This window comes from Lepisosteus oculatus, chromosome 21 (assembly GCF_040954835.1).
Source record: "Lepisosteus oculatus isolate fLepOcu1 chromosome 21, fLepOcu1.hap2, whole genome shotgun sequence".
Lineage (NCBI taxonomy): Eukaryota > Metazoa > Chordata > Actinopteri > Semionotiformes > Lepisosteidae > Lepisosteus > Lepisosteus oculatus.
The window spans coordinates 1,481,927-1,509,586 of record NC_090716.1 but is presented as its reverse complement, the minus strand read 5'-3'; the positions used below and the strand labels follow the sequence as shown (position 1 = coordinate 1,509,586).

The window sequence follows — 27,660 nt, the reverse complement described above, 5'->3', positions numbered from 1 at the left end:
GTGAACGACCAGTGTGAGTGAGTGACCAGTGTGTCTGAGTGTGTGATTGACCAGTGTGTGTGAGTGACCAGTGGTTGTTTGTGTGTGTGAGTGCCCAGTGTGAGTGAGTGACCAGTGTGTCTGAGTGTCTGATTGACCAGTGTGTGTGTGTGTGTGACCAGTGTGTCTGAGAGTCTGAGTGCCCAGTGTGTGTGAGTGACCAGTGCCTCTGTGTCTCTGTCCAGAGAGCCCTGTGTGAGCAGATCCTGTCCAGCCCAGCCTTGTCCTCCTGCAGTGCCCTGGTGCCCCCGGCCTCCTTAGTGCCAGCCTGCGTGTCGGACGTGTGCCAGTGCCCACAGAGGAACCAGTCCCACTGCCTGTGCGCCACCATGGCCGAGTACTCCCGCCAGTGCGCCCACGCCGGGGGGCGCCCCCAGAACTGGAGGACCCCCAGCTTCTGCCGTGAGTGTGCTGGGGATCTGAGTGCACGTAGGAGCAGTGAGACAGGAGCCCCAGCTCCAAGCCTGCTGCCCTCCTGGAGCAGGGAGCCCCTGTGCTGCAGAGGGCAGAGATTCCAGCATCCTGCAGCCCAGAGGAGCAGACAGGGCTGGATCTGACAGGACTGAGTGTCAGCAGGTCAAAACATTCTCACTGAAACTGAAGTTTCACACTTCAATGACAGCAATGCAGGATCAGAACAATCCAGTGACAAGTGTGAGGAGACTGTGAACTGTCTGCAAACAGCAAACTGGGACTGTCTGCTCGAACCTACCTGTCTACCTGTCTACCTGTCTATCTGTATACCTGATCCATCCTGTATACCTGTCTACCTAAACTCTCCTGTGTACCTGAATGCTCCTGTCTGCCTCAACCAATGTGTCTACCTGTGTCCCTGAACCTGCCTGCCCTGCTGTCTTCCTCTATACCTGATCATACCTCTATACCTGATCCTACCTGTATACCTGATCCTACCTGTATACCTGAGCCTACTTCTCTACCTCTGTGCTTGAACCTGCCTGTCTACCTGAGCCTGCCTGTCCTCCTCTGGACCTGAAGACCTGTCTCCTTCTGTCTTCTCTGCAGCCAGGACATGCCCCCGCAGCATGGTGTACACTGAGTGTGGGAGCTCCTGCACGGCCACCTGCTCCAACCCCACTGGGGGCAAAATCTGTACCAAGGAGTGTAGGAGCGGCTGTTTCTGCCCCCCAGGTAAAGAGACCCCCCATCCCAGCATGCAGCTGCAGGAATCAGGACTGACACCATGGATTTCAAATCAGATCATTCTTATCTGCTGTGTGCTGGGAGAACAAGTGTCCTGTCAATGTGCAAGAAACCCCCACAGCCAGCTTGCCAGTTCACCCGTCTCTCACGGACACTGTCCCCTGTCTGACAGGTACTGTCCTGGACGACATCACCCACAGGGGCTGTGTGCCGGTGGAGCAGTGCTCCTGCACTCACAATGGCAAAGCCTTCTCCTCAGGGCAGTCCTACAGCAGCGCCTGTCGCAACTGGTACGCCTCTCACTGCACACTGTACAACACTGCACTGCACACACACAGCTGAACACCAACTGTACAACACTGCACTGCACACACACAGGTGAACACCAACTGTACAACACTGCACACACAGCTGAACACCAACTCTACAAAACTGCACTGCACACACAGAGCTGCACAGCAAGTGTACAACACTGCACACACAAGGCAACAGTATGCAACACACATGAACGACACTCTGCACACATGTTCGGTCAACAACAGCATGAATGGGACTCTGATCCTCTTCTCTCTGCTCTGTGTCCCCCTGTGTGTCTCAATGTGTGCCTCTGTGTCTCTATGTGTCCCTGTGTCCCTGCGTGTCCCTGTGTGTCCCTGTGTGTCTGGGCTGCAGCACCTGTGTCGGGGGACAGTGGAGCTGCCAGGACCTGGACTGTCCTAGAACCTGCTCTGTAGAGGGAGGCTCCCACATCACCACTTTCGACGGGAAGCCCTTCACCTTCCACGGAGACTGCTCCTACGTCCTGGCCAAGGTGCCTGAGCAGACAGCTGCGCCTGCGCCGATACCTGCCCCTCTGTGTGCCTCAGCAGGGCCACCTGACCGTCTGCGTCTCCCCACAGGACTGCTCTGGCGGCCAGTTCACCCTGGTGGCGGAGATCGTGAGGTGTGGGCTGACGGAGACCGAGACCTGCCTGAAGTCGGTCACCCTGTCCGTGTCCGGCACGAGCACGGTGAGTCCTCAGAGACGGGCCGCGCTCATGCAGAGAGACGCCCAGCCGCCTCTTGGTGGCGCAGAACGAGCAGCGTCCTGCTGGGCATGAGCGGCTGTGTTGTGCCCAGTGGGCGATGAGCCCCGGCCTGGCGCTGGGGTGGCAGGGAGGCAGGTGCCCCTCTGACGTGTGCGTTGTGCCCCTGCAGGTGGTAGCAGTGACGCCCAGCGGCTCCGTCCTGGTCAACGGGATGCTGTCCCAGCTGCCAGTGGCCACCAGTGAGCTGCTCTCCTCTCCTCTGCTCTGCTCTGCTCTTGTCCTTGTGAGACTGGGCGAGGGCCCGTGTGCTGACGCAGCCTGTCTCTCGTCCTCACAGATAACCTGACCGTCTTCACGCCCTCCTCCTCCTACACTGTGATCCACACCAGGCTGGGCCTGCAGCTGCTGCTCCAGCGCTCCCCCCTGCTGCAGCTCTACGTCAGCCTGCAGCCCTCGTACCGGGAGCAGACCTGCGGTAGGACAACCGCCTCGCTGTCCCTATGTCTCTCTCGGTGTCCCTCCTGTCGGCCTCTGTCTCTCTCAGTGTCCCTCTGTCTGCCTCTGTCCCCTCCTGCCTCTCTCTGTGTCCCTCTGTCTGCCTCTGTCTCTCTCAGTGTCCTTCTGTCTGCCTCTGTCTCCTCCTGCCTCCCTCTTTGTCCCTCCTGTCTGCCTCTGTCTCCTCCTCTCTGCCTCTGTCCCTCTGTGTCTCCCCCTGTCTCTCTCTACCGTCCTTTGTGCCCATCTTGTCTCCCTCTGTGAACCTCCCTTCTCCCTCCTGTCTCCTCCAGTTTCCCTTGGTCCTCTCTCTGTCTCCCCCTCTGTCTCTCTCTCTGTTCCCTCCTGTCTCTCCCTCTGTCTCCCTCTGTCTCCCTCTGTCTCCGAGTCTCACGGTGTCCTGCCCCTCTGCTCTCTGTCCCAGGGCTCTGTGGGAATTACAACGACGTGCAGACAGACGATTTCCAAGCTCCGGGTGGGATTGTGGAGGGGACGGCCTCAGCCTTCGGCAACAGCTGGAAGAGCAGAGGCAGCTGCCTGGACGTGAAGGACAGTTTCGAGAGCCCCTGCAGTCTGAGCGCGGAGAACGGTACGCAGCTCCTGCCCCCTGCTCACCCGCTGTCCCACACACACGTGGCACCAGCGCCCAGACCCCCTGAAAAATCAGAATCGGATGAAACTCCTCATATTCTGGTTCCCAGCTTGGCTTCTGGCTCGTGCTTCTTGGGCAGTACATAGAGTAGCTCCAGCCACTGAACCTCTCGGAGACATCTGACACATCTGAGCTCTGTGCCTGTGTGTTCAGTCAGGCCTGGTCTCTGAGCTCTGAGCCTGTGTGTTCAGTGAGGTTGTGTCTGTGAGCTCTGTGCCTGTGTGTTCAGTCAGGCCTTGTCTCTGAGCTCTGTGCCTGTGTGTTCAGTGAGGTTGTGTCTGTGAGGACTGTGCCTGTGTGTTCAGTCAGTCCTTGTCTGTGAGCTCTGAGCCTGTGTGCTCAGTAAGGTTGTGTCTCTGACCTCTGAGCCTGTGTGTTCAGTCAGTCCTTGTCTGTGAGCTCTGAGCCTGTGTGCTCAGTAAGGTTGTGTCTCTGACCTCTGTGCCTGTGTGTTCAGTCAGGCCTTGTCTGTGAGCTCTGTGCCTGTGTGCTCGGTGAGGTTGTGTCTGTGAGGACTGTGCCTGTGTGTTCAGTCAGGCCTTGTCTGTGAGCTCTGTGCCTGTGTGCTCAGTGAGGTTGTGTCTGTGAGCTCTGTGCCTGTGTGTTCAGTCAGGCCTTGTCTGTGAGCTCTGTGCCTGTGTGCTCAGTAAGGTTGTGTCAGTGAGGTCTATGCCTGTGTGTTCAGTGAGGTTGTGTCAGTGAGGTCTATGCCTGTGTGTTCAGTCAGGCTTTGTCTGCGAGCTCTGTGCCTGTGTGCTCAGTGAGGTTGTGTCTGTGAGGACTGTGCCTGTGTGTTCAGTCAGGCCTGGTCTCTGAGTTCTGTGCCTGTGTGTTCAGTCTGGCCTTGTCTCTGAGCTCTGAGCCTGTGTGCTAAGTAAGGTTGTGTCTCTGACCTCTGTGCCTGTGTGTTCAGTCAGGCCTTGTCTGTGAGCTCTGTGCCTGTGTGCCCAGTGAGGTCTGTGCCTGTGTGTTCAGTCAGGCCTGGTCTGCGAGCTCTGTGCCTGTGTGCTCAGTGAGCTCTGTGCCTGTGTGTTCAGTCAGGCCTTGTCTGCGAGCTCTGTGCCTGTGTGCCCAGTGAGGTCTGTGCCTGTGTGTTCAGTGAGGTTGTGTCAGTGAGGTCTATGCCTGTGTGTTCAGTCAGGCCTTGTCTATGAGCTCTGTGCCTGTGTGTTCAGTGAGGTTGTGTCTGTGAGTTCTGTGCCTGTGTGCTCAGTAAGGTTGTGTCTCTGAGCTCTGTGCCTGTGTGTTCAGTCAGGCCTGGTCTGCGAGCTCTGTGCCTGTGTGTTCAGTCAGGCCTTGTCTGTGAGCTCTGTGCCTGTGTGCTCAGTGAGGTTGTGTCAGTGAGTTCTATGCCTGTGTGTTCAGTCAGGCCTTGTCTGCGAGCTCTGTGCCTGTGTGTCCAGTCAGGCCTGGTCTGCGAGCTCTGTGCCTGTGTGCCCAGTGATGTCTATGCCTGTGTGTTCAGTCAGGCCTGGTCTGTGAGCTCTGTGCCTGTGTGTTCAGTGAGGTTGTGTCTGTGAGGTCTATGCCTGTGTGTTCAGTCAGGCCTTGTCTGCGAGCTCTGTGCCTGTGTGCTCAGTGAGGTCTATGCCTGTGTGTTCAGTCAGGCCTTGTCTGTGAGCTCTGTGCCTGTGTGCTCAGTGAGGTTGTGTCTGTGAGCTCTGTGCCTGTGTGCTCAGTGAGGTTGTGTCCCTGACCTCTGACCCTGTGTGTTCAGTCAGGCCTTGTCTGCGAGCTCTGTGCCTGCGAGCTCTGTGCCTGTGTGCTCAGTGAGGTCTGTGCCTGTGTGTTCAGTGAGGTTGTGTCTGTGAGCTCTGTGCCTGTGTGCCCAGTGAGGTCTGTGCCTGTGTGTTCAGTCAGGCCTGGTCTGCGAGCTCTGTGCCTGTGTGCTCAGTGATGTCAGTGTCCAGTGTCCTCAGCGTGGCTCAGGGCAGATCTCAGTCATCAGGCCTCTCTCTCACCTGCTGCTGTGCTTCCCCTCACAGAGCAGTTTGCCAAGCGCTGGTGCTCCCTGCTGTCCCAGAAGAAAGGTCCTTTCGCTGCCTGTCATGGTGAAGTCCTCCCCGATCCCTACGAGAAGGTACAGCAGCCCCTCGCTCACCTCTGTCCCCTGCAGCTGCTCCCCGACCCCCCTAATACCTGCTCCTCTGCCCCCAGAACTGCATGTACGACAGCTGTAACTGTGAGAAGAGTGAGGACTGTATGTGTGCTGCCATCTCCTCGTACGTCCGTGCCTGTGCTGCTAAGGGGGTGCAGCTGGACGGCTGGAGAGCCAGAGTCTGCAGTAAGTGTCTGCAATAGCCAGGGACCTGGGAGCTTTCAGGGCAGGAAGTTCAGACACCTGGGGGGAGTGTTCCTGTGACTGAAACCCTGGTTCTCCCTTCCTTCAGCCAAGTACTCCAGCACCTGCCCCAGGACTCTGGTCTTTGGCTACAGCATGACCAGCTGTAATCGCACCTGCCGCTCCCTCAGCCAGCCTGACCCCACCTGTAGCGTCCAGTTTGTGCCTGTGGACGGCTGTGGCTGTGCCAAGGGGACCTACATGGACGAGGAGGGCAAATGTGTGCCAGCTTCACAGTGCCCCTGCTACTACCAGGGCACAGTGGTGCCAACTGGCGAGACCGTGACCAGGGACGGGACTCTGTGGTGAGTTCCTGTCTGCCGGAGGGGTCTGAGAGGCACATTTCCACAGTGCACTGCTGGGAATCAGAAGATGAATTTGCTGCTCTTGCTTTGATCCAAGAGAGTGATGGTCTTGATGATCTCTGTTCCTCTTTCAGCACATGCAGCAGGGGAACACTGAACTGCATGGGGTCGACCCCCCTGAAACCAGGTACTCTCCTCTGGACTGAAATGATTCGTGAGACTGTGGCTAGATTAAGCACAAGGAACTAAGCGGCCTCTTGCCTCGCTCTCTCCTCCAGAGTGCACGAAGCCGATGATCTTCCTGGACTGTTCCAAAATTCAGCCGGGCTCCCCTGGAGCGGAGTGTCACAAGAGCTGCAGGACACTGGACACCGACTGTGTGAGTCACCGCAGCCCTGTGTCACACACTATAGTGTCACTCTGAAAACACACTACTCACACAGCACTGTGTCACACACTATAGTGTCACTCCGAAAACACACTACACACACAGCACTGTGTCACACACTATAGTGTCACTCTGAAAACACACTACACACACAGCACTGTGTCACACACTATAGTGTCGCTCTGAAAACACACTACACACACAGCACTGTGTCACACACTATAGTGTCGCTCTGAAAACACACTACACACACAGCACTGTGACACACACTACAGTGTCGCTCTGAAAACACACTACACACACAGCACTGTGTCACACACTATAGTGTCGCTCTGAAAACACACTACAGACACAGCACTGTGTCACACACTATAGTGTCACTCTGAAAACACACTACACACACAGCACTGTGTCACACACTATAGTGTCACTCTGAAAACACACTACACACACAGCACTGTGTCACACACTATAGTGTCGCTCCGAAAACACACTACACACACAGCACTGTGTCACACACTTTAGTGTCGCTCCGAAAACACACTACACACACAGCACTGTGTCACACACTATAGTGTTGCTCTGAAAACACACTGCACACACTGTACTGTCACTCCAAACACAGCACTGGAAACAGTGTACTGTCACTCCAAACACACACTGCACACACAGCACTGTATTGTCACTCCGAACATAGACTGATTACACTGTACTGTCACACACTGTACTGTCACTCCAAACACACACAGCACTGTCACACCAAACACAGACTGCACACACTGTACTGTCACACACTGTACTGTCACTCCAAACACACACAGCACTGTCACACCAAACACAGACTGCACACACAGCACTGTCACACACTGTACTGTCACTCCAAACACACACAGCACTGTCACACACTGTACTGTCACTCCAAACACACACAGCACTGTCACACACTGTACTGTCTCTCCAAACACACACAGCACTGTCACACCAAACACAGACTGCACACACAGCAATGTAACACACTGTACTGTCACACCAAACACACACAGCACTGTCACACACTGTACTGTCTCTCCAAACACACACAGCACTGTCACACCAAACACAGACTGCACACACTGTACTGTCACCTGCATTCCACTGCCCTCTAGGGGTCATCCTGTCCTGGCTAATCCTGACCCTGTGCTCCCTGCAGATCAGCACACAGTGCATCTCTGGCTGCATGTGTCCAGAGGGCCTGGTGTCCAACGGCCATGGACGCTGTGTCCCCGTCTCCCAGTGTCCCTGCGTCCACAACGGACTGGAGTACAAGCCTGGGGAGAAAATCCAAGTCGGCTGCAACACCTGGTGGGCTGACCGTTGTGTTTTACCTGCAACTCCCCTTTCACAACAATGACACAACGTGAAGCCATATTTCAACAATGCTGCATTAAAAATGTCCCCTCTCCTGTTTCCAGCACCTGCAATGCCAGGAAGTGGCAATGCACGGACAGGCAGTGCCAGGGCTCCTGCACCATCTATGGAGATGGGCACTACCACACCTTCGATGGGAAGAGGTTCAACTTCAATGGCGAGTGTGAATATACCCTGAGTCAGGTATGCACTGCGCCGGGGAGGGGCCCCAGAGTGGTCCCCAGTCCGCAGGGAGAACCACCAGGACCTTCCTTCCTCCTTCCAATCGCCCGTTTCCCTGCTTCTGCGACACGGGGAGTAAACTCTCCAGAGTCGGACAGCCTCACACACGAGCAGAGACCCGTGAATCTGACCTCCCACCTGCGTGTCTCCCCAAAAGTCCTCGACTCAGGCAATGTCCCACAGGCCACCCAGGCTGTGTCTCTCACCCCTGCTCTCTCCTGTGTGCAGGACTACTGCAGCAGCAGCCCAGACAACGGCACCTTCAGGGTGATCACTGAGAACATCCCCTGTGGCACCACTGGGACCACCTGCTCCAAGGCCATCAAGCTCTTCCTGGGGGTGAGACTCCGCTACCCTGCCTGCAGCTCTCAGGGGATCATAACTGTCCCTCCTGCCTAGAGAATCACATCGCCACCCTGAGGACAGGACGCCTACAGCTAGACTTACCCCTGTTCCCTTTCTACTTCCAACTCACTCTCACACTGTCTCATAATTTAGACACCAGAGCACGAGTCTTCATGGGAAGTGGGTTAAATTAACTGTGTGGAGGGGCAGCAGGATACTTCTAAGCCAGACACTCTGATGACATCTCCCCCTCCTCCCAGAAATCATCAGATTGCTACTGTCTGTGCTGACTGCAGTTCTGAGTAACGGATCGGCATGTTGCTCCTGCAGAAAAACGAGCTGCGTCTGTCTGAGGGGCGCTACGAGGTGGTGACGAGAGACACTGGCGCCGACGTGCCCTACAAGATCAGCCACATGGGCATGTACCTGGTGGTGGAGGCAAGCAATGGGCTGATACTACTGTGGGACAAGAGGACCAGCCTGGCCATCAAGCTCAGCCCCTCCTTCAAGGTAAAGAGACCCACAGAGATCTCACTATGCTCATGATAAGGAGCCAAACACAGGGCTTTCAGCATTGACTGTAAAAAACCCATCACTTCTCATTGCATTCTGAGTGAGGAATGTATTACACATGAGTCAGAAAGGAACATACCACAAAATGCCCTGGAAAATCTGAACAACTCATTGTCTCTCCTCTCCCCTCTCTCCTGCTCCTTCTCTCCCCTTCTCCCTTTCCAGGGTAAAACCTGTGGCCTGTGTGGGAACTACGATGGCAAAGGGAGCAATGACTTCACCGTCATGAGCCGGGAGCTGGTGGTCAGCGCCCAGCAGTTTGGGAACAGCTGGAAAGTGTCTCCCAGCTGCCCAGATAAGACTGTGGAGAAGAACCCCTGCAGCTCCAACCCCTACAGGAAGTCCTGGGCAGAGAAACAGTGCAGCATCATCCAGAGCAGAGTGTTCACAGCCTGCCACTCTCAGGTACTGCGATCACACTGGAGCTGCAGGCAGCCCAGGGCAGGAGAAGATGGGAAGTCATCATACTGTATGTGAGAAGTGAGACATCTCTGTGTCCCCCTGTCTGCAGGTGGACCCCACTCCGTACTACGACGCCTGTGTGACGGACTCCTGTGCCTGTGACAGTGGAGGAGACTGCGAGTGCTTCTGTACAGCTGTGGCTGCCTACGCTGGGGCCTGTAATGCAGCTGGGGTTTGTGTGGCCTGGAGGAGCCCCCAGATGTGCCGTGAGTACAGTTAGAGAGAACAACCTGTGCTAAAGCTGTGCTAACTCCCCTCCAACGTGCACCAGCAATGATACAAAAGTGCACGTAGAACTGCAAGGAGTTCAGCTTCTGTTACTCTCTCTCTCCTTCCCCCAGCTCTGTTCTGTGACTTCTACAACCCCCCTGGAGAGTGTGAGTGGCACTACAAGCCCTGTGGCTCGCCCTGCATGAAGACCTGCAGGAACCCCTCAGGGGAATGCTCCAGTCAGATCCCAGCCCTGGAAGGTAGGAACGTCACTCCAGAGCCTTTCAAAGACTCTAAACAAAAGGTGCAGAATTGCTGGTTAATGATGAGATCTTGCACGGATGTTTAAGCAAAGAAACCCGTTCATCCTCAAACCTCTAAGCTGGTGTCCCTCTGTCCTACTGTGGTGAACAGGCTGCTACCCCAAATGTCCCCCCAAGAAGCCCTTCTTCGACGAGGACTCGATGCGCTGTGTGGCCAGGAGGCAGTGCGGCTGCTACGATGCCAATGGGAAACGCTACAGCACTGGAGAGAGAGTGCCGTCCACAAAGAACTGCGAGGCCTGGTAAGACTGGCAGGAGCAGCCCAGCTGTGGGCACAGACAGGGTTGTTGTCATTAAGCCAGTCAGCCTTGCAGCAACATGGATGACATGAGCAGCTTCTGTGTGAGTCTCTGTCTTTAGATCAGCAGCTGCTTTGCTGATTACAGAATTGCTAGAACTTCACCCCCTTTCAGGATATTTCTCCCAGGTGACCAGGAGGGAGAGACATGGGAAGGTGACCAGGAGAGAAGGACATTCAGACTGGTTTAATGTTCCAGCAGGAATTTGTCACAATGTTAAATATAACTGGAAACATGGAAGTCATTCAAAATGTAAACATAAGATGCTTTCCATCTAGTGGGTGGAATTATAGGGCCAGTCAGACCATGCCAAACAGTCCTGTAAGAATAGCTCCTGTTCAAGGTCAAACCTAAGGATTTTCTGAATCACACAGACCGATCTCCTTACTAAAGACAGACTACAAAATAACATTCAATCCTTAATAGGAGGCTCTTTCTTTCACATCTCTTTCAAGATTTGACTACATATGAACATTATGAAAATTATAGAAAATGACAGATTTGTTTTTCATCACATGTGTTGCAGGATGTGGTGTGAAACAGACAGTTCCCATACAGGAATAAAGGAATCTGTTCTAATTTTTTTTGCTGTAGCAACATTACATAAACGTTGAAATGAATATATTAAGAGCTTATACGGAATAATGTAAAATCTGCTTAGATAATCAGAAAAAAATAGTTCTTATTTCTATTTCATATTTATAGATGGAATACTTTCATGTTTGCTTCCTTCTTATTCTCTGCAGCTATTGCTCAATGAAAGGAATACAGTGTTCTCATGAACCCAAAGGTGAGTAGAGGCCATTCATTCACTTTCGCTTCATGCAATTAAATAACGAACACACTCACCACACAGGCACCGTTTCCAAATTGGATTGCTTCAGACACTGTGCACTGTTTGGCATCACATGTCTCTTGAGCTGTCGTATTTCCCTTTGACTCCAGAATGCAAGTGTGTCTACGAGATGCAAGAGTACCCGCTGAACGCTGTGATCTACAACACCACCGACAGTATTGGAGGCTGCATGTCGGCCGTCTGCGGACCCAACAGCACGATCCAGAGACGGGTGTGGCCCTGTGCCATGACCACTGCAAAGCCCACAACCCCCTTCCAGTTCACCACAAGACAGCCGGCCTCTACCACCTCCGGGGCAGGACCAGGTGAGGACCAGGGGTCTGCAGCAGCTCCTCTAGAACCAGGAGAGCAACAGAATCCATTGAGCTGCAGGCTCAGCTCCTTCATGGGGCCTCTTCACAATCTGCAGGCGAAGTGCAGGGGTCTGGGAAAGTGTTTGAGTCCTGACTTTTATTACATCCTGGAGATTCACTACCATGTAGTTTGCTTTACCTTACACATTAAAAACAACAGATGCTTGATCTAGAAAACCAAATATCTGATGATAATGGTAGACCATGATATTTCTGTAATTAAGGGAGTTCTCTTTTGTCTAAATTATTTGGGTATTTATGCGTCAGAAACTGATCATAACTATTCTACAGTGTGAAAGAAGTGCAAAGCACTTTCTAATTTCTCACTTTCATCCCTTCAAAGCTTTATACCAATTGTTCTGACAAACCTTTTTCTTAACCCAGGTTCATATTATAATGAATGCCCTTTACCCCGCCTTCCTTCACAGCTACTTCTGCAGGACCAACAAAAACCTCTGTTGCTCACTGTGAAGAGGAGACCTGTGAGTGGTCAGTCTGGTACGATGTCCACCAACCTGATATTGTGAGAAGCGATGGAGACTTTGAGACTTTCACAGCCATCCAGGAAAAAGGCTACTCCATCTGCAAGACACCCAGCGACATACAGTGCAGGGCCAGCAGCTACCCAGACACGCCACTCAGTGACCTCGCCCAGGTGGTCCAGTGTGACAAGTCCGTGGGCTTGGTCTGCCGCAACTCTCAGCAGTTCCCTCCCTTCTGCTACAACTATGAGATCCGAGTCCTGTGCTGCAGCTACAAGCCCTGCCACAGCACCACCCCTGCCCCCACAACATCCACTCCTCACAAGTCCACCGTCTCCGGCACCACTAAGTATACCACCAAGCCCATCAAGACAACTGCCTCCTCCAGCACCAGGACAACCTCCGCCCACACCAGCAAGCTCACAACCCCTGGGCACACCAGCAAGACGGCATCAACGAGGATGACGCCCACGCAGGCACATACCCGGACCACTGAGACGACCCCAGTCAAGCTGAGCACTCCTGCTCCAACTCCACTCACAAGAACCACCAAGATCGCATTCACGTCCAGCAGCGTCCCCACCTCCCTGTCCACCAGCTCCCCCACCACCTGCAAGCGCCAGTGTCAGTGGTCCCAGTGGTTCAACACCCATTTTCCCACAGTGGGCCCCAGTGAAGGAGACTTTGAAACGTACGACACGATTAAGGAAAGCGGAGGAAAAATCTGTGGTCAGCCAAGCCAGATAGAGTGCAGTGCGGAGAATTTCCCCAACAAGAGCATAGCGGACGTTGGACAGGTCGTGCAGTGCAATGTCTCCCAGGGTTTGCTGTGCAGGAACGCGGATCAGAGTGGACGCCTGCCGCTCTGCTACGACTACAAGGTCAGGGTGCTCTGCTGCAGCCTGTACGAGTGTGAGACCACAGTCGCTCCGCCCACATCCAGCAGAGCATCGCCAACTACCACAGGATCACTGAAAAGCACCACTCGAGGCACCACAACATCCACCTTTGAGGTCAGGACAGGAAGCACCACTATTCCCAAGACGGGAGGGCTTGTGTCCACGGTGATCCCAACAGTAACGAAAACATCTGCTAAGACCTCTCAGACAAGGACAACTACAGCCCGGACAACTAGGATTCGGACAACATCAAGCTACATTTTGGATCTAACAGAAACCATGCCCGACCTGACTCTACCTCCAGACTTCACCTGGACCACTTCTGAAAGAACCACCAGGGAAACAACGTCCAAGAAAACGTCTCCAGAAACTCTCTCTTACACCTCCACAAAACCCCTGTCTACAACCACTACCCAGGTAACAACGTCTCTGAAAAGCACACCTGTCAAGACCACCCTCACTCTCAGAACCACAACTAAAGAAGGAGAAACTAGCCATGGGACAACATCTACTACTCTGACAACCAGAAAATCTACTTCAGCTTTTGTGACCCCTGAGAGGACAACCACACCCAAACCATCAACTCTTTTCACAACTCACAAATCTACAAGTCCAGCTCAAAGTACCCGCATGACATCATCCCACCCAGTACCAACCACAAAACCCCAGTCCACAACTCCTACTCACCTGCCAACTTCTCTGAAAACCACTCCTGTGAAGACTACCATCACTCTCAGAACCACAACTAAAGTTATAACTGGATCAACCACCAAATCCACTTCAGGTCCAGTAACTTCCAAGAAGACCACAATACTCAGAACATCAACATCTCCTGGAGTCACCAAAACGACACATCCAGGACACAGTACCCGTGTGACATCAACGCACCCAGTAAGTCATAATAAGACTACAGCCTGTAAGCCCTTGTGTAGGTGGACACAGTGGATTGATGTCAACAAGCCCTCAGCATCATCTGGAGGAGATTTTGAGAATGTCACTGGAATTAGCAAAGCTGGATTCAAGGTGTGTGTGAATCCCAGGAACATTCAGTGCAGAGCTGTCGATTTCCCCAAGACAAAACTCTCTGATCTCAATCAGAACGCAGCCTGTAACCTGAAGGGTGGACTAATGTGTTACAACCAGAAGCAGCCTGGCCCACAGAAAATGTGCCTGAACTATGAGGTGAGGTTCTTGTGTTGTGGCTCGTGTGAGCAGACCACAGCTAAACCACACACCACAAGACCTACAACATCCAAGACAACGCCAGGCAAGACTTCAACATCTTCAGCAATCTCCAGAACAACAGGTCCAGCTCAAAGTACCCGGGTGACATCATCCCTCCCAGTAACAACCACAAAACCCCAGTCCACAACTCCCACTCACCTGCCAACGTCTCTAAAAACCACTCCTGTGAAGACTACCATCACTCTCAGAACCACAACTAAAGTTATTACTGGATCAACCACCAAATCCACTTCAGGTCCAGTAACTTCCAAGAAGACCACAACACCCAGAACATCAACATCTCCTGGAGTCACCAGAACGACACATCCAGGACACAGTACCCGTGTGACATCAACGCACCCAGTAAGTCATAATAAGACTACAGCCTGTAAGCCCTTGTGTAGGTGGACACAGTGGTTTGATGTCAACAAGCCCTCAGCATCATCTGGAGGAGATTTTGAGAATGTCACCGGAATTAGCAAAGCTGGATTCAAGGTGTGTATGAATCCCAGGAACATTCAGTGCAGAGCTGTCGATTTCCCCAAGACAAAACTCTCTGATCTCAATCAGAACGCAGCCTGTAACCTGAAGGGTGGACTAATGTGTTACAACCAGAAGCAGCCTGGCCCACAGAAAATGTGCCTGAACTATGAGGTGAGGTTCTTGTGTTGTGGCTCGTGTGAGCAGACCACAGCTATACCACACACCACAAGACCTACAACATCCAAGACAACGCCAGGCAAGACTTCAACATCTTCAGCAATCTCCAGAACAACAGGTCCAGCTCAAAGTACCCGGGTGACATCATCCCTCCCAGTAACAACCACAAAACCCCAGTCAACAACTCCTACTCACCTGCCAACGTCTCTAAAAACCACTCCTGTGAAGACTACCATCACTCTCAGAACCACAACTAAAGTTATTACTGGATCAACCACCAAATCCACTTCAGGTCCAGTAACTTCCAAGAAGACCACAACACCCAGAACATCAACATCTCCTGGAGTCACCAGAACGACACATCCAGGACACAGTACCCGAGTGACATCAACGCACCCAGTAAGTCATAATAAGACTACAGCCTGTAAGCCCTTGTGTAGGTGGACACAGTGGTTTGATGTCAACAAGCCCTCAGCATCATCTGGAGGAGATTTTGAGAATGTCACCGGAATTAGCAAAGCTGGATTCAAGGTGTGTATGAATCCCAGGAACATTCAGTGCAGAGCTGTCGATTTCCCCAAGACAAAACTCTCTGATCTCAATCAGAACGCAGCCTGTAACCTGAAGGGTGGACTAATGTGTTACAACCAGAAGCAGCCTGGCCCACAGAAAATGTGCCTGAACTATGAGGTGAGGTTCTTGTGTTGTGGCTCGTGTGAGCAGACCACAGCTAAACCACACACCACAAGACCTACAACATCCAAGACAACGCCAGGCAAGACTTCAACATCTTCAGCAATCTCCAGAACAACAGGTCCAGCTCAAAGTACCCGGGTGACATCATCCCTCCCAGTAACAACCACAAAACCCCAGTCAACAACTCCTACTCACCTGCCAACGTCTCTAAAAACCACTCCTGTGAAGACTACCATCACTCTCAGAACCACAACTAAAGTTATTACTGGATCAACCACCAAATCCACTTCAGGTCCAGTAACTTCCAAGAAGACCACAACACCCAGAACATCAACATCTCCTGGAGTCACCAGAACGACACATCCAGGACACAGTACCCGTGTGACATCAACGCACCCAGTAAGTCATAATAAGACTACAGCCTGTAAGCCCTTGTGTAGGTGGACACAGTGGTTTGATGTCAACAAGCCCTCAGCATCATCTGGAGGAGATTTTGAGAATGTCACCGGAATTAGCAAAGCTGGATTCAAGGTGTGTATGAATCCCAGGAACATTCAGTGCAGAGCTGTCGATTTCCCCAAGACAAAACTCTCTGATCTCAATCAGAACGCAGCCTGTAACCTGAAGGGTGGACTAATGTGTTACAACCAGAAGCAGCCTGGCCCACAGAAAATGTGCCTGAACTATGAGGTGAGGTTCTTGTGTTGTGGCTCGTGTGAGCAGACCACAGCTAAACCACACACCACAAGACCTACAACATCCAAGACAACGCCAGGCAAGACTTCAACATCTTCAGCAATCTCCAGAACAACAGGTCCAGCTCAAAGTACCCGGGTGACATCATCCCTCCCAGTAACAACCACAAAACCCCAGTCAACAACTCCTACTCACCTGCCAACGTCTCTAAAAACCACTCCTGTGAAGACTACCATCACTCTCAGAACCACAACTAAAGTTATTACTGGATCAACCACCAAATCCACTTCAGGTCCAGTAACTTCCAAGAAGACCACAACACCCAGAACATCAACATCTCCTGGAGTCACCAGAACGACACATCCAGGACACAGTACCCGAGTGACATCAACGCACCCAGTAAGTCATAATAAGACTACAGCCTGTAAGCCCTTGTGTAGGTGGACACAGTGGTTTGATGTCAACAAGCCCTCAGCATCATCTGGAGGAGATTTTGAGAATGTCACCGGAATTAGCAAAGCTGGATTCAAGGTGTGTATGAATCCCAGGAACATTCAGTGCAGAGCTGTCGATTTCCCCAAGACAAAACTCTCTGATCTCAATCAGAACGCAGCCTGTAACCTGAAGGGTGGACTAATGTGTTACAACCAGAAGCAGCCTGGCCCACAGAAAATGTGCCTGAACTATGAGGTGAGGTTCTTGTGTTGTGGCTCGTGTGAGCAGACCACAGCTATACCACACACCACAAGACCTACAACATCCAAGACAACGCCAGGCAAGACTTCAACATCTTCAGCAATCTCCAGAACAACAGGTCCAGCTCAAAGTACCCGGGTGACATCATCCCTCCCAGTAACAACCACAAAACCCCAGTCAACAACTCCTACTCACCTGCCAACGTCTCTGAAAACCACTCCTGTGAAGACTACCATCACTCTCAGAACCACAACTAAAGTTATTACTGGATCAACCACCAAATCCACTTCAGGTCCAGTAACTTCCAAGAAGACCACAACACCCGGAACATCAACATCTCCTGGAGTCACCAGAACGACACATCCAGGACACAGTACCCGTGTGACATCAACGCACCCAGTAAGTCACAACAAGACTACAGCCTGTAAGCCCTTGTGTAGGTGGACACAGTGGTTTGATGTCAACAAGCCCTCAGCATCATCTGGAGGAGATTTTGAGAATGTCACCGGAATTAGCAAAGCTGGATTCAAGGTGTGTATGAATCCCAGGAACATTCAGTGCAGAGCTGTCGATTTCCCCAAGACAAAACTCTCTGAGCTCAATCAGAACGCGACCTGTAACCTGAAGGGTGGACTAATGTGTTACAATCAGAAGCAGCCTGGCCCACAGAAAATGTGCCTGAACTATGAGGTGAGGTTCTTGTGTTGTGGCTCGTGTGAAAAGACCACAGCTATACCACAAACCACAAGACCTACAACATCCAAGACAACGCCAGGCAAGACTTCAACATCTTCAGCAATCTCCAGAACAACAGGTCCAGCTCAAAGTACCCGGGTGACATCATCCCTCCCAGTAACAACCACAAAACCCCAGTCCACAACTCCTACTCACCTGCCAACGTCTCTAAAAACCACTCCTGTGAATACTACCATCACTCTCAGAACCTCAACTAAAGTCATTACTGGATCAACCACGAAAACTACTTCAGGTCCAGGACACAGTACCAAAGCAACATCATCGCACCCAGTAACTGGAGCGGTTGTGTCCACTGTGATACCAACAGTAACGAAAACATCTGCTCAGACCTCTCAGATAAGGACAACTACAGCCCGGACAACTAGGATTCGGACAACATCAAGCTACATTTTGGATCTAACAGAAACCATGCCCGACCTGACACTACCCCCAGACTTCACCTGGACCACTACTGAAAGAACCACCAGGGAAACAACCTCCAAGAAAACGTCTCCAGAAACTCTCCCTTACGCCTCCACAAAACCCCTGTCTACAACCACTAGCCAGGTGACAACGTCTCTGAAAAGCACACCTGTCAAGACCACCGTCACTCTCAGAACCACAACTAAAGAAGGAGGAACTAGCCATGGGACAACATCTACTACTCTGACAACCAGAAAATCTACTTCAGCTTTTGTGACCCCTGAGAGGACAACCACACCCAAACCATCAACTCTTCCCACAACTGCCAAAACTACAGGTCCGGCTCAAAGTACCCGCATGACATCATCTCTCCCAGTAACAACCACAAAACCCCAGTCCACAACACCTACTCACCTGCCAACTTCTCTGAAAACCACTCCTGTCAAGACCACCGTCACTCCCAGATCTACAACTAAAGTCATTACAGGATCAACCACCAGGGCTACTTCAGGTCCAGTAACTTCCAAGAGGACCACAACACCCAGAACTTCAACATCTCCTGGAGTCACCAGAACAACACATCCAGGACACAGTACCCGTGTGACATCAACGCACCCAGTAAGTCACAATAAGACTACAGCGTGTAAGCTCTTGTGTAGGTGGACGCAGTGGTTTGATGTCAACAAGCCCTCAGCATCATCTGGAGGAGATTTTGAGAATGTCACTGGAATTAGCAAAGCTGGACTCGAGGTGTGTGTGAATCCCAGGAACATTCAGTGCAGAGCTGTCGATTTCCCCAAGACAAAACTCTCTGAGCTCAATCAGAACGCGACCTGTAACCTGAAGGGTGGACTAATGTGTTACAACCAGAGGCAGCCTGGCCCACAGAAAATGTGCCTGAACTATGAGGTGAGGTTCTTGTGTTGTGACTCATGTGAGCGGACTACTGTTGCACCACACCCTACAACACCTGTAGCATCTACTACACCGAAACGCACGACTGCTGCCACTACCAAAGTCATTACCGGATCCCCTCCTGCCACTACTGAGAAGACGACTCCCATGAAGACCACTCGGGTGGTGACCAGCCCCTCGGTGACCAGTGCCAGGACACAGTGTGTCTGCCGCTTCCAGGAACAGAACCTTCCTCCTGGTGAGGCTGGAGACTTTTTGTTATTCCTTGTTTGGGGTCTTTGTGCTTAGTATGCTGGACACATCTAACAACAGAGAGGCTCATTTCTACAAGTTTTCCACAAAAGGTTTAAACGATGAGTGCATTTCTTTCTCTCTAGTTTGTTGATTATAAATTGCATTAGGGGGTTTTAAATAGAATCATCTTCCCTCACAAAGTTCACCCCCGTGATGTACACAGACCTCATTCTGAAAGTATTATTAAAAACGACTGTCCATTCGCTTGTCTTTGTTCAGGGAGCACCATATACAATACGACAGACAATGGCGGGTGGTGCTACATTGCTTACTGCAACGCCACCTGTGGGATTGAGAGACACGTTACGGAGTGCCCCTCCACCCCCAGTGCCCCAGCCACCACTGCGGAGACAACAACAGGGACCCCCAAGACCTCAACCCCAGGACTACCGACCACCACAGCTCCAGAGAAAGACTGCTCTGCTGTGTTTCCGCCAAGAAAGGTAAGGACACAGCCCAGCCCCTCCAGCGTCTGTGATTCATGCCGAATGTGACCCTGTCTCCTGTCTGTCCCTGAGGCGAGGGTACTGACGTCAGTAATCACAGACAACAGGGCTCTTGTAAAGCTGTCATTTACAGTGCTGTCCAGAGTAACCTGTCTATGTACTGCAGCAGACTTACTAAGTAGCTACAAAGGGTTTAGTCCCAGCTCTCCTTCACATCGGAGTCCACAATAAGAGGCAGAGAGAATTGCACCAGCAGGCATCATGGTGTCTAGAGTTTACACCAATAAGACTGCTTCACTGAAACTCCTGCTGCAGGCCCCTCCTTCCTGGGCTCTGTTAAAGGGACTGGAGGAGAACAGTTGTGAAGCGCAAGCCTGTGAACTTGTCCCCCCAGCTGAACGAGACCTGGAAGATAGACAAGTGCACCTACGCCACCTGCGAGGGGCCCAACCAGATCTCCGTGCAGCCCGTGAAGTGCAGCCCGGTGCAGCCGCTGACCTGCGCCAACGGCCGGCCGGCCCACAAGGTGTACGACGCCACGGGCTGCTGCTTCCAGTACGAGTGTGAATGTGAGTCTCTGCTCTGCCCGAGGGCAGGGGTGGGACGCCCGAGACACAGTCATGCCAAGTGTCTCAGAGAGGAGCGCGTTGCTTTCAGCCCATGTATCTCAACACAGGCAGAGCAAGGGCCACAGTCTGTACCGGAGCACATGAAGACATTTCAGTCTTTAACTGCTTCCTCGGAGCACCTCAAATGCAAACGAATCTGCCTGCTGCTGCTGAAACCCAGGAGCCCAAGCAGCTGTGATGAATTGCTCTTCCTCAGCTCTTCTCCAGCTGAGCCTCCTCCTCTTGAGGACCTCCTGTCCTCACCCCCCCTCCTCCCTCTCTGACAGGCGTGTGCGCCGGCTGGGGGTACCGCCACCACATGACCTTCGACGGGACGTACTACCCCTACAGCGGGCCGTGCACACACGTGCTGGTGCAGCAGGTCGCCCCGCGGCTCGACCACTTCCGCGTCTACGTGGACGACGGGGACTGCCACGGCCGCAGGAGGGGGCGCTGCGCCCGCACCCTGCGCATCTTCTACCAGGCCAACGAGGTCACGCTGACCCAGAGGGACCGCCAGAACCTGGTAACCAGCAGCACCCGCTGGCCCCTGCGCCAGCACTGGCCTCTCGAGGCTTCTGTTCCGGCTCTGTGGCCCCAGATCCTTCCTGACCTGGAGCTGCAGAGTCGCATGTTCCTGTCCCCACTCCTGGGAACGTGTTTGTTCACAAGTGCACTGTAAAAACGGTCAGGGTCCGGCGCCCCTGACCGAGCGTCGACCCCTCTCCCTCTCTCTCTCCGGTCTGACCGGCCGCAGGTCTTCTTCAACGGCCGACGAGTCTTCCCCAGCCTGTACAGGAGCGGCTTCAAGATCTCCTCCACCGGCGCCAGCCTGAGCGTGCAGATCGTGGACATCAATGTGGACGTGGCGTACGCGGGCATGGTCTTCGTGGTCAGCGTGCCGTACAAACTCTTCTCCCACAACACCGAGGGGCTGTGCGGTGAGTGTCTGCTTTGCTCGGAAAGCACCAGCTGAGGCCAGAGCGTCCCACTCAGTGCCAGTTACCACATGACGTCCTCTGGATTGTAACTAACTCCACCTAAATCAGTGCACAGATAACTGTGTTCTGTACTACTGCTTGATCACCTCCTGCCAGTGCTGGGCAGCTTTTACTGAGTGCAGCAGAATCAAATTGTGGTGTGTGGGATCTTGCAGGACTCTAAGATCATTTTTAGAAAGTCTAAGAGGCCTAGGATTTGAATTGTGGAAGTTAGGCAGAGGCACACTGAGTAACAAAACGCAGCTCTGGAGTGAGAGTGTAGAAACACACAACAGGCAACTCTTCTGATTTTCTCTCTTCTCCTGGAGCTGTCTGACCCTCTGAGGGCTTTGACCCTTCCCTTCCAACACCAGTGCTCAAGCGCAGCTCCTCCTCCACAGGCACCTGCACCAACCAGAGGGCGGACGACTGCCAGCTGCCCAGCGGCGACATCGCAGACTCCTGCACCAAGATGGCCAAGGAGTGGCTGGCTCCTGGCCAGAACAAGTCAGCCTGTGAGCAGCCCATCTCCACCACGGCCGCGCCAACTTCACAGACCACCACGGCGCCAACGCCTTCCCGCCCCACTGGGACCCCGACCACTGTCCCGTCCACCCAGACCACCCCCTGCAAGTCTGCCCTCTGCGACCTCATCCACAGCGAGTGAGTCACCCTGCAGACTCAGCTTGCCCTCACAGTGTTGCTCTGGGGTCGGGGACCTGCTCTGTTGCTTCACGGAGATAAGCCTGCTCCTCTGTGCCACAGAGTCTTCCGGCCCTGCCACGCCCTGGTCCCTCCAGAGCCCTTCTTCCAGTCCTGCGTGGCGGACGCCTGCGAGCTGGGCGATGCGGACGTGGAGTGCAGCGGTCTGGAGAGCTACGCCGCCCTGTGTGCGGAGCAGGATGTCTGCATCGACTGGAGGAACCACACTGGGGGCCAGTGCTGTGAGTCTCAGCTCGATACTCACTGCTGAAGGACACGGCACTGCTCTGCGCCCATGTTGTCCGGATCAGCCCCTCGTACCTCTACAGGGGCCGTGCTGTTTCCCTGAGCGCCCATCCTGTTACCTAAAAGCAACATCAGTGACCTGTTGAGATCATGCAGTGCCAATTTGATCACACCATGAAAGTGAAATGTTTTGCACCAGATTCTTATCATGAGCAGTGGAATCTGAGTCAGAACTCAAGAAGAGGTACTTCTGGTCGGCAGTGACTTAAGAGGACCTGTCTGCCATGTCTCCTGTGCTGATTTCTCACTGTGTCCTGTCCTATCCTGACACTCTGCTGCTGTGTCTCTGCAGTGTTCCCGTGTCCCAGTGGGAAGGAGTACAGAGCCTGTGGGTCCGAGGTGGAGCTCACCTGCAATCACAGGTACAGCCAGACAGTTCAGGGGCTCCTGGGAATGACAACCTCCTGCAGCTGCTGAGAGAAGGGGCTTCAGTCTCTCTGTCACAGTTTGTCTTTATCTGTCTTTGAGGCACTGAGCTTCTAACTTATATTGTCATGAATTATCTGTCATCGTCTCTAAGATTGCATAGATATTGTGTAAATTGGATATATCCTGCACACATAAAAAAACTTTAGAAAACTGTTTCTTCGTGTCATCCCTGTATCGAAAGGTATAATGAGGAATTTGTCAGCAGTGAAAGGTCTCATCTGGCCGAGGGCTGTTTCTGTCCCAATGGAACCATGCTGTCCAGCCCCCATTCGGATATCTGCGTGTCCTCCTGCGGTGAGCCTGCTGACCGACTGACCCCCGACTCGCTCACAAGACCTCTGTCTTTCTCTGATTGATTTCTGCAGCACAAGTAACACTCAAGGATCTGTACCTGAGCTGTTTGACAATAGGGGCCCACCACAGCCCAATATGAAGCTGCACAGTGTTTCCAGCCTCTAGTACCCCGACATGTACTCATGCATGACGCAGACATGATTCATGTGTGATCTGATGGATGCAGTCTGCAACCTGATCTGTCCTGTTTCAGCAGTCTGCTTGAGGTGGGGGAGAGGGCTGACTCAAACAGTGAGCTTTGCTGGGGTAACTGATCTGAATGAGGGAGGATTCAAGCAGCTCGTTAGGGACAAAGATGGGGTGGATGGAGATAGTCCACTGCACTGGACCACACTGGGGAAAGTTCAGACACAGGACCTCACAGGCCCACAGCCACTCTGAGTGGCTCCAGTGTGAAACAGAACCAAGACAGAGATCAGAATCCAGCTATGTGAAACTCTTTCAGTTCCCAAGTCACAGAGTCTAGTCAAGGACAAAATTATCCTCATTTTGTACTCAAGATATCCAATATCTAAGATGTCCAGTGCAGGATTTATATGACTGATTGACTGATCTTGTGTTGTTAACGGTGCTCATTCTGCATTTGCAGAGCCCAGGAACGTCTGTGTCCTGAACAACATCGAGTACCAGGTAAGAGAGACCCTCCCCCCTCCTAGGGCCACTCGGAGAGCAGGGGAGGTCTGTGCACCCCTGAACCCCTGGAAGAGCTGCGCGGTGCCGTGGTGAGGATGTGTCACATGTCTCCTGTCCTGTCCTGTGCAGCCTGGGGTGATCGTGCCGGTGTCCCTGTGCGAGGAGTGTCAGTGCACCTCTGAGATAGACCCCTTCACACAGCTGCACCAGATGCAGTGCAGGAAGCAGACGTGCGACAGGAACTGCCCAGCGGTGAGAGATGTGATACAGCTCTGATGTCCTACTGGTGCGATTGATAGAGGAGAACTGGACAGAGCCTGGAAAGTGTGTAGATGAAGGAAGGAGACTCTCAGAGCACAAGGCAGCTGTTGAGCCTTTGCTTGTTAGGGGGCCCCTGCTGGGACTGAAGCCCCTCACACGTGTGTCTCCACAGCCCTGCCTCTGCTGTTAACTGTGCTCTTTCCTCAAACCACAGGGTTTCCGATACCAGGAGGTCCCTGGCCAGTGCTGTGGAAAGTGCACCCAGGTTGCCTGTGTCTTCCCCATGCCCAACATCCCGGGCAGCACTGGCAACACCGATGGCAACACCACTCCCACTGGCAGCACAGGCCACACTGGCAACACAACACCTAAAGGCAACAGTGGCAACACAACACCTAAAGGCAACACAACACCTAAAGGCAACAATGACAACACAACACCTAAAGGCAACACAACACCTAAAGGCAACAATGACAACACAACACCTAAAGACAACAATGACAACACAACACCAAAAGGCAACAATGGCAACACAACACCTAAAGGTAACACAACACCTGAAGGCAACAATGACAACACAACACCTAAAGGCCACAATGACAACACAACACCTAAAGACAACAATGGAAACACAACACCTAAAGGCCACACTGGCAACACAACACCTAAAAGCAACAATGGCAACACAACACCTAAAGGCAACAATGACAACACAAAACCTAAAGGCCACAATGACAACACAACACCTAAAGGTAACACAACACCTAAAGGCAACACAACACCTAAAGGCAACAATGACAACACAACACCTAAAGACAACAATGACAACACAACACCTAAAGGTAACACAACACCTAAAGGCAACAATGACAACACAACACCAAAAGGCCACAATGACAACACAACACCTAAAGGTAACACAACACCTAAAGGCAACAATGACAACACAACACCTAAAGGCCACAATGACAACACAACACCTAAAGACAACAATGGAAACACAACACCTAAAGGCCACACTGGCAACACAACACCTAAAAGCAACAATGGCAACACAACACCTAAAGGCAACAATGACAACACAACACCTAAAGGCCACAATGACAACACAACACCTAAAGGTAACACAACACCTAAAGGCAACAATGACAACACAACACCTAAAGGCAACAATGGCAACACAACACCTAAAGGCCACAATGACAACACAACACCTAAAGGCAACAACGACAACACAACCCCTAAAGGCAACAATGACAACACAACACCAAAAGGCAACAATGGCAACACAACACCTAAAGGCCACAATGACAACACAACACCTAAAGGCAACAGTGACAACACAACACCGAAAGGCAACAATGACAACCCCACACCAACAGGCAGCAGTGGGAATCCGAGTGGAAATGGTGAAAGCCCTCTGTATGAGCTGAAGGTGAGTAAGAGCACTGTCTGATGTACCTTCTTCTCACTGACATTTATTACAATGCTTCTAGTTCTACTGTTACTACACTGCTACAAACTGCTGGGTTTGATACTACTGCCACTGCTACACCTGCCCCTGGATCTCATTAACACTCATCACAGGAGCACCTCTCCATTCTCCCCTCACAGCCTGGACAGAACATCACCTTCCCTGGAGACAACTGCACACTCTACCAGTGCTTCATGATCAACGGGCAGTACGTGCCCATCAGCACCAGGAAAGCCTGCCAGGAGTTCCACCCTGATGACTGTGTCCTTGTGAGTCTCCTGGATACAAACCTCACTCTAGACTCTACGAATACACTGGGCACCAGACTGGCACTAGACTGACCTAATACACTGGGCATCAGACTGGCACTAGACTGGGCTAATACACTGGGCATCAGACTGGCACTAGACTGGGCTAATACACTGGGCATCAGACTGTCACTAGACTGGGCTACAGTAATACACTGGGCATCAGACTGGCTCCTGGCTGGGTTAATGAGTACCGGTCACGTGGCACCATACTGATATAAATCGTTTTCTGTTTCAGGGCACCATTCGCTACACTGATGACGGCTGCTGTCAGATCTGTAAGTACAGCCAGCTGGACACAGACAGGGTTTCACACAAACTGAAAACCCCCTCCTCTCAGGGCTGGAGCGTCTCTCACCAACAGCTGAGGATGTTGAGCAGATAGTCAGATGAAGAAGGGAAGGTGGAGGAGTACGAGGCAGGACTGGGCTTCCTCCTCTGCTGCATGAGGATGTGAGCAGAGCACAGAGCCAGGGCTGTGCTGTCAGCTGAGTAACGATGCCCCCCGTGTGTGTCTGCAGGCGATGAGAAGCCCAGGAGCTGCACTGTGCAGAAGAAGCCCACCACCATCACACACGAGGGCTGTGTGTCCAGCACGACTGTGGAGGTGTCGTCCTGCGAGGGCGCCTGCAGCACCTACTCCATGTGAGTACTGCCCTGCTGCTGGGCCTGGGGCAGGGGGACCCCCAGTGTCAGTCAGCTCCTGCCCTGATCCAGCACACTGTACCCCACTGTCTGCAGGGCAGGGGGACCCCCAGTCTCAGTCAACTCCTGCCCTGATCCAGCACACTGTACCCCACTGTTTGCAGGGCAGGGGGACCCCCAGTGTCAGTCAGCTCCTGCCCTGATCGAGCACACTGTACCCCACTGTCTGCAGGGCAGGGGAACCCCCAGTCTCAGTCAGCTCCTGCCCCTATCCAGCACACTGTACCCCACTGTCTGCAGGGCAGGGGAACCCCCAGTCTCAGTCAGCTCCTGCCCTGATCCAGCACACTGTACCCCACTGTCTGCAGGGCAGGGGGACCCCCAGTCTCAGTCAGCTCCTCTCCAGTGTGATGTACCCCACTGTCCACAGGCATCACCTTTATATGTTTTTCTATATTATTTTATTATTATTTCGCCTGCAGGGAATCAGAACATCTTAATTCTTTACTGATGTGTCTGAGACAAGAGCTCAGTCCTTCATCATCTCAGACACATGCAGTCCTCGTCCAGTAGGGAACCCCACCCCTCAGTCAGTGCCATCACAGGAACTCCTTTCAGAGTCTGTGCAGTGGAGACCGGTGGAGCCTGTCCCTGTCCATGGCCAGCGCTCAGGTGTGTCCACACTCCCCCAGGCCCCCAGGCCCTGACCCCCGTGCTGTGTCCCCCAGGTACTCCTCCGAGGCCAACGCCATGCAGCACAAGTGCAGCTGCTGCCAGGAGCTCAGCACCAGCCAGAGGAGCGTGACCCTGCAGTGTGCGGACGGCTCCTCCGTGCCCTACACCTACACCCACATCGAGGAGTGCGGCTGCAAGGACACGCGCTGCCAGGACTCGTACAGCGACCTGCTCCTCGTCACGGCCAGCAGGGGCCGCCAGTGAGCGGGACAGCAGGAGGGCGACTGGCCATGAGCTTCAGGCTCTGACCCACAGATACATGTCTCATATTTAGATCCTCTTCTTGAGTGGGTGATAATGACATTAGCACATCTATAATATAATAAAACAATGTACTTCTAAATATTGCCTGTACCATTAGGCCAACGGATATGACATTGATCGTATTTTACTGCGTTTCACATGTGCTTGTATGGAACTTCTGGTAGCTGCAATAAAACTGTAGTGTTTGCATTATAAGTGGGCTTGCTGTGTCTCCTTGAATCACACATCTGCAGCGGTAACTCCTCCCAGTGTGGCACAGCGGTACCCCCTGTCCACCTTCACACTGGCACAGTCGCCCCACGACTCAGCGCAAAAGGGAATTTATAACAGCAGGTC

General features: G+C 52.7%; 1 protein-coding gene across 1 annotated transcript; it reads left to right on the top strand.

Moving 5' to 3' along the window:
* The first annotated feature begins 270 nt into the window (after positions 1–270).
* On the top strand, positions 271–27,519 carry LOC107076085 (mucin-5AC-like). The gene is made up of 40 exons (XM_069181781.1): positions 271–441; positions 1,063–1,188; positions 1,373–1,490; positions 1,873–2,011; positions 2,100–2,210; positions 2,398–2,467; positions 2,566–2,703; positions 3,148–3,312; positions 5,361–5,455; positions 5,533–5,659; positions 5,766–6,021; positions 6,156–6,208; positions 6,300–6,400; positions 7,599–7,750; positions 7,861–7,999; positions 8,267–8,377; positions 8,714–8,893; positions 9,122–9,361; positions 9,468–9,624; positions 9,760–9,888; positions 10,043–10,193; positions 10,997–11,040; positions 11,196–11,411; positions 11,888–19,123; positions 19,399–19,622; positions 20,020–20,194; positions 20,521–20,759; positions 20,991–21,174; positions 21,615–21,876; positions 21,979–22,157; positions 22,514–22,583; positions 22,832–22,944; positions 23,594–23,634; positions 23,767–23,889; positions 24,113–24,740; positions 24,831–25,333; positions 25,513–25,641; positions 25,919–25,958; positions 26,202–26,325; positions 27,054–27,519. The coding sequence occupies exons 1-40, from the start codon at positions 369–371 to the stop codon at positions 27,262–27,264; spliced, it is 13,572 nt and encodes a 4,523-aa protein (XP_069037882.1). The 5' UTR covers positions 271–368; the 3' UTR covers positions 27,265–27,519.
* The last annotated feature ends 141 nt before the right edge of the window (positions 27,520–27,660 follow it).

Coding starts and splice junctions, on each gene's coding strand:
- LOC107076085 (XM_069181781.1), top strand. CDS start 369: ATGGCCGAGTACTCCCGCCAGTGCGCCCACGCCGGGGGGCGCCCCCAG. Junction 6,401..7,598: donor GGACACTGGACACCGACTGT/GTGAGTCACCGC, acceptor TGCTCCCTGCAG/ATCAGCACACAGTGCATCTC. Junction 10,194..10,996: donor ACAAAGAACTGCGAGGCCTG/GTAAGACTGGCA, acceptor TATTCTCTGCAG/CTATTGCTCAATGAAAGGAA.